General features: G+C 47.1%; 1 protein-coding gene across 1 annotated transcript in view; it reads left to right on the top strand.

The window, feature by feature from the left end:
- The first annotated feature begins 495 nt into the window (after positions 1 to 495).
- LOC132398729 (CD9 antigen-like) overlaps positions 496 to 13906 on the top strand; it is a 51908-nt gene continuing 38497 nt past the window's right edge. The window contains exons 1-2 of the mRNA XM_059978571.1: positions 496 to 722; positions 13680 to 13782. Coding sequence (XP_059834554.1) covers positions 660 to 722; positions 13680 to 13782 — 166 coding nt within the window. The 5' untranslated portion in view covers positions 496 to 659. The remainder of the gene's footprint in view (positions 723 to 13679; positions 13783 to 13906) is intronic.

Here is a 13906-nt window from a genome sequence, read left to right on the forward strand (position 1 = left end):
ATAAAGCAGCCTGCCAGCAGTGCTGGACTGTGCGTTCCCCACTCGGTGGGTCAGAGCCAGGTTTGCTATCACTGACACACGTTATGAAATCTCTTGCTTGGCAGTAGCCATGCATACAATATACTATATGCTATAATGATAAATATTAAATTAAATAAATAGTGCAAAAAGAGAACAAAAGTAGTGAGGCACTGTTCATTGTTTCATCGTCCATTCAGAAATCTGATAGCAGAGGGGAAGAAGCTGTTCCTGAAATGTTGAGTGTGTGTCTTCAGGCTCCTGTACCTCCTCCCTGATTTTAGCAGGTCTTGGGTGATGGGGTCCTTAATAAAGATGCCACCTTTTCAAGGCATTGCCTTTTGAAGATACCTCGGGTGCTGGGGAGGCTGGTGCCCATGACGGAACTGGCAGAGCTTACAACCCTCTGCAACTTTTTGTCTGATCCTTTGCAGTGGCCCTCCGTTAACTCCGTCAGCAGGATTCCCTGTAGTTGAGAGTGACTACCAGCTGGAACTCTGGGAGGCTTCAAATTTCAGAGCAATTCAAGACTCTGACAGGAAGTGTCCCCGCCACAGCCTTCCTTTAAACAGCAGAGTACTCTCTCTCGGAGCAGAACGTCAAACATCTCAGGGTGAAGCTGTTGCCAACGGACTGTCAGCATGGCCAAGTTACACGCTGGGTGTTTCAAATACTGTCTTATCGCTATCAACTTAGTCTTCACAGTAAGTGGCACTTGGTGCTTGTTTGTGGTTCGTGTCTGAGCCTCATGAAGTTTTTCAAAACAGTCTAAGTCTTAATAATTTCTGATCGGAAGCATTTAACACATTTCACTGTATGTGTATGTGATAAAACAGAATCAGATCACGTTTAATATCACTGGGATTTGTCATGAAATGTGTCGAGCTAACTCCAAATCTGATCTGAACTTTGTCTCTGATTTGTGTTGCAGTTGGTTTATTATTGTCACATGTACAAAAACATTGACTTTTCCACCGATGCTGCCTGCCCTGTTGAGTTCCTCCAGCATTTTGTGTGTGTTGCTCAGATTTCCAGCATCTGCAGATTTTCTCTTGTTTGTGACAGTAAAAAGTTTGTCTTGTATAATGTCTGAGGTGCTCTGTTTGTCAGGGTTGACAATGGGTGATGCATCCTAACTGTCTACGTTGTATACTGGGTTGTGTGTAGCCAGTATGATATTGAGAGCAAGCTGATGGCCGAGCAGCAAACTTCCCCTTTCAACACAGCTGGTGAATCCAAAAGAGCAGCAGAGACTGATACCGGCGATCTTGCAGGGGTTGTCAGTCGGTTGAACTCCGCATCAGACTGCATTCGGGGCCCCAGCTCCAGATTTTTCCTGGGGGTTGAGCCGCAAGACAGTGGAGGTCTGAGATCTGTTGCGAAGAACAGTGAACACAATGGCGGGACACTGACACAGAGGCAGAGGAATGGCTGCGGGCAGGGGAGTGAGGATTATGCAGAGGAATGCGCGAGGTTTGACCGGGAACTGAACCCGGGTCGCTGCGGTGAGAGTGTGGCGTTTAACCACTGAACTCGCGGAGAGTGTAGGCAGGCGGCGGGGCAAAGCAGAGCAGAGGATGCAGACAAGGGTGTGAGCGGGGCTGGAAGAGAACGGCAGGCAGGAGGATGAACAGGAAAGCAGGTGGCATGCACAGACAAACAACAGTGCAGAAACTAAACTTAGCATACACAATTCGAAGCGTCCTAGAACACGAACAACCACACTGGCTGAAGCAACGATCTGGCAATGAGTGGATGGCAAGCCGGGGTATTTATGCTGCAGGTTAGATGAGATTCAGGTGCACCACAATCAGGAAGCCCAGGAGAACAAAATGAATGCCATGCACACCCGCACCCCCCCCCCCCCCCACACACACACACACACACACACACACACACACACACACACACACTCACACACACACACACACACACACATTCACACACACACATTCACACACACACACACACACACACACACACACACACACACAGACTCACACACACACACTCACACACACACACACACACACACACACACACACACAGACTCACACACACACACTCACACACACACACACACACACACACACACATTCACACACACACACACACACACACACATTCACACACACACACACACTCACACACACACATTCACACACACACACACACACACACATTCACACACACACACACATTCACACACACACACACACACACACACTCACATTCACACACACACACACACACACACACACACACACACACACACACACACACACACACACACACACACTCACACACACACACACACAGAATGGGAGGGGCTACCAGGACTGTGACAACCAGAGATTTCCTTCTCCTAGACGAGCTGTGTCTGCTCGAAGCGACTGGTCTTAAGGCACCAGTAACCCACTCTGCCGCTAAGCCACACACGATGGCCAGGAGCTGGACTCCGTTGTCAGAGAATATTTGAGATGCATGTCACTGGGAGCATTTAATAGGTAGTGCGAACAACCCCACGAACTCACCCCTTCCCCGCTACGACAACCTTAAGGACCTATAGTGTTTATACAAATCAGATCATTAAGCAGAGGCAGAACAAGGTAAAACAATAACAGAATGCAGAATAAAGTGTAAAAACTACTGAAAAACTGCAGTGCAGGTAAACAATAAAGTGCAAGTTCATAATGAGACAGAGAATGAGACCAACGTCTATCTTATTGTACAAGAGGTCTGGTGAAAAGTTTGATAACAATGGGACAGAAGCTGTGCTGGAGGTACAGGTGCATGCTCCCTGGCATTGTATCTCCTGCCTCATGGGAGACGAGGAAGAGGGAATGTCCAGCTGGGTGGGGTCTTTGATTATGTTGGCTCCTTCACTGAGGCAGCAACAAGTGCAGACAGAGTCCATAGGGAGGACTCTCTGCAGTTCCTTGTGGTCACAGGCAGAACTGTTGCCATACCAAACCATGATACATCTGGGGGAGAAGAGAGAATGTCAGGGGTCATTGGGGTCTTCGATTATTTTGGCTGCTTTACTGAGACAACAATTATTTTTTCCTGAACTTTACTATTATCTGTAGGTTCTGAACTTTTGTTTGTGATGCAACTGTAGAAATACTGAGAAGCTTTGATAATTGAAATTGTGTAAAATGATCACATAGCAGGTCATGTCTTAAAGGTGACCACTGTGAAGTAAAATGAAGAAAAACAAATGTAAAACTAGATGGAGGGCTGAAATCATTCCTATCTTCAGAGGTTCTGCAAATGGTTTCCCAAACTCCAGATACCTGACCCCACCTGGGATAGTTTACAGTGGGAATTCACCATGGATAGGTCCCGAGTTTGGCTGCGAGAGGTGGAGGGTTGGCCATGGGGCTAGCAATCCCCTCCCATAAAACCCAGAGCTACAGGAATGTCATCAGAAGCTCCAAACACCCCACCCCTGGAGAGGAAGGATCTTCTAGAAGAGGCATCAACTGCCTGCATCATCATCTGTTTGGGGGGGGGGGGGACGGACTGAACGAAGCTGCAGAAAGTTGTGAACTCAGATAAAGGGAGAGAGGGGTCAGAGATGGACTACGTAAATTTGAAGGTGGTGTGGAAGTTAGAAACATAGAAAACCTACAGCACAATACAGTCCCTTCAGCCCACAAAGTTGTGCCGAACATGTCCCTACCCTAGAAATTACCCAGGGTTACCCATAGCCCTCTATGTTTCTAAGTTGTTGGTGAAGTTTGTGACTTAGGCATGCAGGAAGCAACACCAATTCCTTCCTTAACATTAGGAGTTGGTAAGACTGCGATAGTGCCTTTTCATTATTACAAAAACAAACTTCATTCATAATAAAGATACATTCCAAAGATAAAACAGTGCCAAACCTTTTATGTCCAGGGTCAATACATTCAGTAGTGTCAACTTTCATAGAGTGTGGAACAGTACAGGCCCTTTGGCCCACAATGTTGTGCCAACCTTTTAAACTATTCTGTGATCAATCTGACCCTCCCTCCCCATAGCTCTCCATTTTTCTTCCATCCACATGCTTAAGAGTCTTTTAAATGTCCCTGATGTACCTACCTCCACCACCACCCCTGGCAGGGCATTCTACACAACCACCACTCCCTGTAACAAATTTTGCTCTGATATAAACTATATTTTATCAATCATCTTAAAAGTATCCCCTCTTGTATTAGCCATTTACGCTCAGGGAAAAGTCTCTGGCTGTCCACTCAATTTATACTCCAATATCTGCTGATGTTTTTCTTGTGACAGCTGTTAAAGTAACCAGCCCGTGCTTTCCTGCTTCCTGTCCCCTCCCTGTCGTACAAGATGTTGGTGAGACCGCGGTCACGGTGCTGTGTACAGTTTTGATCTCCCTGTTATAGGAAATACATCATTAAACTGGAGAGAGAGCAGAAAAAATTTACAAAAATGTTGCCAGGACTCGAGAACCCAAGTTAAAGGGAGATGTCAGACAGGTTAGGACTTAATTGCTTGGAGCGCAGGAGATTGAAGGGTGACCTTGTAGGGGTGTTCACAATCATGCCAAACAGGTAGAGTGAGTGTTTTTCACAGTGAAGGGGTACTAGAGTGCATAGGTTAGAAGGAAGAGGGGGAAATAATTAAATAGGACCTGTCCAAATGTGTTTAAGTACTGCTGTTTGACTGACTTTCTCCCCTCTCCATTCTCAGCTCTGACATAATGTTTCAACCCAAAATATCAACCATTCCTTCTCCATCCCCAACACCAGTGAGTGTCTTAGATATCCATTACCATTACCTTGACAAGATGTTCCACACATTCACCATCCATTGTGTAAAAAAACCTACCTCTGACATCTACCCTATACTTTCCTCCAATCATCCTAAAATTATGTCCCCAGTATTCACCCCAGAAAAATTATTCCGCTCTAGGAAAAAAGTCCTGACTGTCCACTCTATCTAGAACATAGAAATCTATTGCACATTACAGGCCCTTCGGCCCACAATGTTGTGCCGACCATGTAACCTACTCTAGAAACTGCCTAGAATTTCCTTAGGACATAGCGCTCTATTTTTCTAAACTCCATGCTCTTAAAACATCCTATTGTAAACGCTTCTACCACCGTCGCCAGCAGTGCATTCCATGCACTTGTCACTCCCTGTGTGAAAAACTTACCTCTGATATCCCCTTGGTACCTATTTCCAAGCACCTTAAAACTATTCCCCTCGTGTTAGCCATTTCAGCCCTGGGAAAAAGCCTCTGGCTATTAACACGATCAATGCCTCTCGGCATCTTATACACCTCTCATCCTCCGTCGCTCCTGGAAGGAAAGGCCGAGTTCACTCAACCTATTCTCGTAAGTTATGCCCTCCAATCCAGGCAACATCCTTGTAAATCTCTTCTACACTCTCTCTATGGCTTCCACATCCTTCCTGTAGTGAGGTGACCTGACCTGAACACGGTACTCCAAGTGGGGTCTGACCAAGGTCTTATATAGATGTAACATTACCTCGTGGCTCTTGAATTCAATCCCATAGCTGATGACTGCCAATACACCATATGCCTTCTTAACAACACTGAAATCTGCATAGCAGCTTTGAGCATCCTATAGACACACACCCCAAGATCTCTCCAGATCCTCCGTACTGCCATTAATATTATATTCTGTCTTCAAACTTGACCTACCAAAATGAATCACTTCACACTTAGAATCAGGTTTATTATCACCGGCACGTAACATAAAATTTGTTAATTTAGCAGCAGCAGTTCAATGCAATTCATAATCTAGCAGAGAGAGAGAGAGAAAATAATAAATAAAACAAAACATAATAAATAAACAAGTAAATCAATTCTGTATATTGAATAGATTTTTTAAAATGTGCAAACACAGAAATACCGTATATTAAAAAAGTGAGATAGTGTCCAAAGCTTCAAAGTCCATTCAGGAATCGGATGGCAGAGGGGAAGAAGCTGTTCCTGAATCGCTGAGTGTGTGCCTTCGGGCTTCAATATTTCCTAGCTCAGTGGTCCCCAACCACCGGGCCGCAAAGCATGTGCTACCAGGCCGCGAGGAAACAATATGATTTGTTGATATGAAACAATATGAGTCAGCTGCACCTTTCCTCATTCCCTGTCACGCCCACTGTTGAACTTGAATGCATGCACAGTCATCAGTCACCTACACACAGTGATACCCTCGCGCCAGGGACCAGCCGCCTCGCACAGCCGGTGGGAAGTGCTGTTGCTACTGGCCTGGAGTGTGGACAGATGGGCCTGTTTAGCACACCGAATGTTCGTGGGGAACCCGGTGCTAAAATATCCGTAGACGACCTAATTCGGGCTCAGGGTTTTGTAAGTAGCAGAGCAGCTACCTCACTGCGATCTACTGAAAGTCATCCCTCGAACCAAACTTTTGTCGGCTGATAGATCCTACCTGCCTACGGGGGGGGGCACGCGCCCTGTCACACTCCTCGCTCCAGTATGGTACGGGGACCTCCGGCCCTTACCTTGTCCTCTCACTGGTGTGTTGCAATGATTTTAGATGTTCATACGAGGAAAATATGCGCTGTGTGTTTAATATCCAAACGTTACTTAAAATGTTATGATGCTATTGACTTATAAGTAAGTTATAATTGACTTACTGCTATGTTCATGTGAGGAAAATATGCGCTGTGTGTTTAATATTAAATTTGTTAGATAAGCCCTTTTAGGATCAAAATTGAGTGTATTAGCCATTATAAGTGACCCATAGTTGACATATCATCTATATTCTGGCCGTGATTAACACCCACCCCCCCCCCCCCCCGCCACGTTGGCCAGTCCGCAAGAATATTGTCAATATTAAACCGGTGCGCAGTGCAAAAAAGGTTGGTGACCCCTGTCCTACCTGATGGTAACAGTGAGAGAAGGGCATGCCCTGGGTGCTGGAGGTCTTTAATAATGGACGCTGCCTTTCTGAGACACTGCTCCCTAAAGATTTCCTGGGTACTTTATAGGTAAGTACCCAAGATGGAGCTGACTAGATTTACAGCCTTCTGAAGCTTCTTTCAGTCCTGTGCAGTAGCCTCTCCATACCAGACAGTGATGCAGCCTGTCAGAATGCTCTCCCCAGTACAACTATAGAAGTTTTTGAGTGTATTTGTTGACATCAAATCTCTTCAAACTCCTAATGAAGTATAGCCTCTGTCTTGCCTTCTTTATAACTACATCAATATGTTGGGACCAGGTTGGATCCTCAGAGATCTTGACACGCAGGAACTTGAAACTGCTCACTCTCTCCACTTCTGATCCCACTATGATTGGTATGTGTTCCTTCATCTTACCCTTCCTGAAGTCCACAATCAGCTCTTTAGTCTTACTGACATTGAGTGCCAGGTTGTTGCTGCGACACCACTCCACTAGTTGGTATATCTCACTCCTGTACACCCTCTCGTCACCACCTGAGATTCTACCGGCAATGGTTATATCATCAGCAAATTCGTAGAAGGTATTTGAGTTATGCCTAGCCACACAGTCATGTGTATACATGAGCTCTTCCTCCAAACTAAAGGTGTAGCCATGGGCACCCGCATGGGTCCTAGCTACGCCTGCCTTTTTGTCGGCCATGTGGAGCAATCTATGTTCCAAGCCTACACTGGTATCTGTCCTCCTCTTTTCTTACATTGTATCGACCACATGCTGAGCTCGTCAACTTCATTAACTTCGCCTCCAACTTTCACCCCGCCCTCAAATTCATCTGGTCTATTTCCGACACCTCCCTCCCCTTTCTAGATCTTTCTGTTTCTACCTCTGGAGACAGCCTATCCACCGATGTCTACTACAAACCTACAGACTCCCACAGCTACCTAGACTATTCCTCCTCCCACCCTGTCTCCTGCAAAAATGCTATCCCTTTCTCTCAATTCCTCCGCCTCCGCCACATCTGCTCTCAGGATGAGGCCTTTCATTCTGGGACAAAGGAGATGTCTTCCTTTTTTAAAGAAAGGGGCTTCCCGTCGTCCACTATCAACTCTGCCCTCCATTGCATCTCCCGTATTTCACACACCTCTGCCCCCACCCCATCCCCCTGCCTGCCCACCAGGGATAGAGTCCCCCTGGTCCTCACCTATCACCCTACCAGCCTACAGATCCAACGTATAATCTTTCGTAACTTCCGGCACCTCCTACGTGATCCCACCACTGACCACATCTTCCCCTCCCTACCACTCTTGGCTTTCCGCAGGGATCGCTCCCTACGCGACTCCCTTGTCCATTCATCCCCCCCATCCCTCCCCACCGACCTCCCTCCAGGCACTCATCCCTGCAAACGGAAGAAGTGCTACACCTGCCCCCACACTTCTTCCCTCACCACCATCCCAGGCCCCAGACAGTCCTTTCAGGTGAGGCACCACTTCACCTGTGAGTCAGCTGGGGTGATATACTGTATCCGGTGCTCCCGATGTGGCCATTTATACATTGGGGAGACCCGTCACAGACTGGGAGACCGTTTCGCTGAACACCGGCGCTCGGTCCTCCAGCAGTGGCGGGATCTCCCTGTGGCCACACACTTCAATTCCACAGACCACTCCCACTCCGACATATCTGTCCATAGCCTCCTCTACCGTCAAGATGAGGCCACACGCAGGTCGATGGAGCAATACCTTATCTCCCACCTAGGTTATCCTCCTACCTGCCGGCATGAACATCCAACTCACTGACCTCCATTGATACCCCTGCCCCCCCTTACCCCATCCCTATCTATAATTTTAGTCTGGTTCTCTTTCTCTCTCTTTTTCCCCCCTCACTATAATCTCCCCCCAGCCCTACCTTTCTTTCTCTTTTATTTCCCATAATCCTCCACCTTCCTCTAGCCCATTTCCCTTCAGCCTATCACTTCCCAGCTCTCTACTTCATCCCTCCCCCCACTTCTTATCCCCCCTCGACCATCCCATGTTACTTCACTCCTGATGAAGGGTTTCGGCCTGAATGTCGTCACTACCTCCTCCCATAGATGCTGTCTGGCCTAATGAGTTCTGCCAGCATTTTGTGTCTTTACTTATCTAAGTTAATGTTTTTCAAAATCTCCAGCACATCCTCTTTCTTAATGTCTATATGCTCAAACTTTTCAGTCCACTCTAAGTCATCCCTACAATCACCAAGATCCTTTTCCATAGTGAATACTGGAGCAAAGTATTCTATCTCTGCTAACTCCTCCAGTTCCATACACACTTTTCTAACGTCACACTTGATTGGTCCTATTCTCTCAAGTCTTATCCTCTTGCTTTTCTTGCTCTTTATGCTCCCAAAGTTCCTGCCTAATAGCTTCTTATTTCCCCTACCCCAATTAAATTTTTTTCCAAATTGTCTGCTCCTCAGGCAATTGTGGCTGATAACAACCTACAAAGTTACATAAATACTATTGATAATCCATAGGTGAAATGGACCCTTAAAATATGGAAAACTATTATAAAGGAATATAAACTAGAGGGAGATAATGCAATTCTTAAATGGTATGCATATGACTTGGATTTTATGCCGAATAAACTGAATGCTAGATTTAAGGACTGGACAGCTGAAGGACTAACAGTTCTTTGCAATATAATGAAAGAAGGAACACTGTTCAGTTTTGAAATGCTAAAAGAGAAACACTTATTAGAAAAACAAGACTTTTATCAGTATTTACAGATGCGACAGTATGTTAATAAGAGGGTTAAAAATGTAACCAAGGCAAGTACATGTTTGATAGAGCTATTTCGAAAAGCGTATAATTCAGATAATGGTAGTAGAATCATTTCAAGCGTGTATAAGGGGTTGTCAAATCTTAAAACACATTTGACTTCATACATTAAAACAAAGTGGGAGAAGGAAGGAGGGATAATTATATCTGAGGAAGAGTGGACAATAATATAGAGGTATCAATGGAAGTGTACCAGTTCACAGAAATGGAGGGAGTTTGGATGGAAAAACTTGATAAGATATTTTATTACACCCTCTCAGAAATCCCATTACGATAGTAACCTCCCTGTTTGCTGGAGAAATTGTGGAAATCAAAATGCAAACCATTATCATATTTTCTGAGATTGCCCCTTTATCAAAGATTACTGGAGTGGGATACACGATGCCCTACAGGATATCTTTAAATGTGAAATACCGTTAGAAAGTAAGAGATTTGTGGCAAATATGAATATATATATATATATACAGTATCTGAAATACATCTTATGGAAATGTTTGTTTGATGATAAACTTCAATAAAAAATAAATTACCAAATTGTCTGCTCCTATCCCTCTCCAGTGCTATGGTGAAGGAGATAGAGTTGTGATCACTATCTCCAAAATGCTCTCTCACTGAGAGATCTGACATCTGACGAGGTGTATTTCCCAATACCAGATCAAGTGCAGCCTGTCCTCTAGTTGGCTTATCTACATATTGCATCAGGAAACCTTCCTGAACACATCTAACAAACTCCACCCCATCTAAACCCCTTGCACTAAGGAGATGCCAATCAATATTATGGAAGTTAAAATCTACCATCACAACAACCCTATTATTATTGCTCCATTCCACAATCTGCATCCCTATCTTCTCCTCAATATCCCTGTTACTATTAGGGGGGGGGGGTATAAAAACACCCAGTAGAGTCATTGCCCCTTTCCTGTTTCTGACTCAGTAGACCTTCCCTCCATGGCTTCCTCCGTTTCTGCAGCCATGACACTATCCCTAATTAGCAATGCTATCCTCCCCTCTCTTTCGCCTCCCTCTCTGTTCTTTTTGAAACTTCTAATGCCTGGCACACTCAGCAACCATTCCTGCTCCTGAAACATCCAAGTCTCTGTAATGGTCACAATGTCATATTTCCACATATTGATCCACGCTCTAAGTTCATCCGCCTTGTTTATGATACTCATTGCATTGAAATAGACACATCTTAAACCATCAGGCTGAGTGCATCTTTGCTCTAACATCTGCCTATCCTTCCTCACAAACTCCCTATAGGCTGTATCTACTTGTGCTCCAACCACCCATCCTCTGGCTCCACTTCAGTTCCCATTCCCCTGCAAATGTAGATTAAACCCTCCCCAATAGCATTAGCAAACCTCCCCGCCAGAATAGTGGTCCCTCTCGGATTCAAGTGCAACCTATCCTTTTTGTACAGGTTTCTGAGCATTTGGTGAGACATAACCTGATTAGGGATAGTCAGCATGGTTTTGTCAAGGACAAGTCGTGCCTTATGAGCTTGATTGGTTATTTTATCTGTGCCTCTTATTTTCTTGTACACATCTATCAAGTCAACTCTCATCATCCTTCACTCCAAGGAGAAAAAACCTATTCTCATAAGACCTGCTCTCTAATCCCTGCATCATGCAGACACGCTTTCTAATCCTGGTAGGTCTCCTCTGCACACTCTCTAAAGCTTCCACATCCATCTTATAATGAGGCAATCAGAACTGAACACAATATTACAAGTGTGGTCTAACCAGGGTTTTATAGAACTGCAACATTACTTTACGGATCTCGAACTCAGTGTGAATTCCAAGATTGCTCTTCCCTCTACACTACAAAGAAGCGGCTAACTTTGTTTTAAACCTTAGCACCATTCCTCTCATGTGGCTCCCCAGGTGGATACACCCTTCCTGTGTTTGTGGGACAGTGTAGTGTCCACGCATATCTGTGCTGGTAAGGTAGCAGCCTCTCTGGGTCCGACAAATGGTGCAAATGTTTGTTTTAAACATTTTTCTCATGATTGCAAGACCCTGTTGGACATTAATATTACAAAATGCTCCACCTGGAGAAGGATGTGCCAAAAGCAGTGTGAGAGAAAACAGACGCACAGTAAGTGCACTGGAATCCAAGCTGAAAGGCTAACCCCGGCAGAGCAGCTCTCCCATCAATAGTGTTCTGCAGTGGAATACATACTAGATTACCTTTGCCTGCAACTGAACCAGTGTGAGATGAGGAACTCCTATGTGCTTGTTCTTACAGAAATGTAGATCCCATGCACCATTAATCTTCAGGCTGTGACACTCAGGGACTTGTGCTAATGTTATTTTGTTCCAGCATTGCATATCTCGAAGTGCTGTGTGTGACTGTTACTGCTGTGTTTTGTACCTTGGCTCTGGGAGGAACCATGTTTTATTTAGCTGTATACAATGCGCATGGTTGAATGACAATAAACTTGAACTTGATTTTGATCTCAGACCCTGGTTATCAACTTCACTCTGCTGCCACCATCCAGATTGTTGTAGACTGCAGGAGTCTTGTGCTGGGCTGAGAGCTGCAGAGAGAGGTTCCCAGTGGGGTGGTTGATAAACTCCTTCCGTTAGGGTCTGTGCTGGAGTTGTGAGTTATAGTTGGATGTAATGGAACTGTTGGTAGGATGGGTTTTGTTGAGGTTGATATGCAGGGAGGGGTGGGGTGGGTGTGATGGAGTGAGGATAGGGTGAGGAGGAGGTGGGGGAGATGTGGATAGAGGGTGAAGTAGGGGTGGTGAGATGGGGATAGGTTGGAGAGGGAGTTTGGTAGGGTGTGGATAGAGGGTGGGGAGGGAGTGGGGAGGGTGTGGATGGGGAGGAGAGGGAGGAGAGAGGGTGGGGAGGGAGTGGGGAGGGTGTGGATGGGGAGGGGAGGGTGGAGAGGGGGTGGGGAGGGAGTGGGGAGGGTGTGGATGGGGAGGGGAGGGTGGAGAGGGGGTGGGGAGGGTGTGGTTGGGGAGGAGAGGGAGGAGAGAGGGTGGGGAGGGAGTGGGGAGGGTGTGGTTGGGGAGGGGAGGGTGGAGAGAGGGTGGGGAGGGAGTGGGGAGGGTGTGGATGGGGAGGGGAGGGTGGAGAGGGGGTGGGGAGGGTGTGGTTGGGGAGGAGAGGGAGGAGAGAGGGTGGGGAGGGAGTGGGGAGGGTGTGGTTGGGGAGGGGAGGGTGGAGAGAGGGTGGGGAGGGAGTGGGGAGGGTGTGGATGGGGAGGGGAGGGTGGAGAGGGGGTGGGGAGGGTGTGGTTGGGGAGGAGAGGGAGGAGAGAGGGTGGGGAGGGAGTGGGGAGGGTGTGGTTGGGGAGGGGAGGGTGGAGAGAGGGTGGGGAGGGAGTGGGGAGGGTGTGGATGGGGAGGGGAGGGTGGAGAGGGGGTGGGGAGGGAGTGGGGAGGGTGTGGATGGGGAGGGGAGGGTGGAGAGGGGGTGGGGAGGGTGTGGATGGGGAGGAGAGGGAGGAGAGAGGGTGAGGAGGGAGTGGGGAGGGTGTGGATGGAGAGGGGAGGGTGGAGAGAGGGTGGGGAGGGAGTGGGGAGGGTGTGGATGGGGAGGGGAGGGTGGAGAGGGGGTGGGGAGGGTGTGGTTGGGGAGGAGAGGGTGGGGAGGGGTAGATAGGGGTCAAGAGGGGGTGGAGGGGAGGAGACGGGATGGAGGGATGGGGAGTGGTGGAGAGGGGTTGGGGGTGGGGCTCCAGGAACATTAACATACTAACTGATATGTCTTTGGACTTTGAGCAAAAGCAAAGGCGACCATAGGAAACCCACATTCACACCGAAAAGAACACACACAGCTGCTTACAGAGGACTCCAGCTCTGAGCACTGAACTCCGGTGCCCCGAGCTGTGCTAACTGCTAAGATAAAGTGGCAGCCCTGTTCCAAAGTCCCTCCAGCAGTTTGCTTTCAGGCATAAGTGGTGTTGTGACCTCAGAAGCATCTGGTTGATGTTTTTCAGCTCCTGGGCCTCATGATCTTGATGCTGAGTTTCTGGTTCCGCTTTGACCAGAGGACAAGGACCCTCTTCGAAGTTGATAAGAGTGCCGACCAGTTCAACATCGGTGAGTTCTGGCCGTAAGGCTCTCCACTGTCACCTGGGGGAGATAAACTCTAATGGAGTAGTGCCGACACCGTAGGCCCTGACCCACCTGCCAGCTCCACGCTCTGCTCTCACTCTCAGGACAA

Source organism: Hypanus sabinus, chromosome 8 (assembly GCF_030144855.1).
Source record: "Hypanus sabinus isolate sHypSab1 chromosome 8, sHypSab1.hap1, whole genome shotgun sequence".
In the NCBI taxonomy this organism is placed as follows: domain Eukaryota; kingdom Metazoa; phylum Chordata; class Chondrichthyes; order Myliobatiformes; family Dasyatidae; genus Hypanus; species Hypanus sabinus.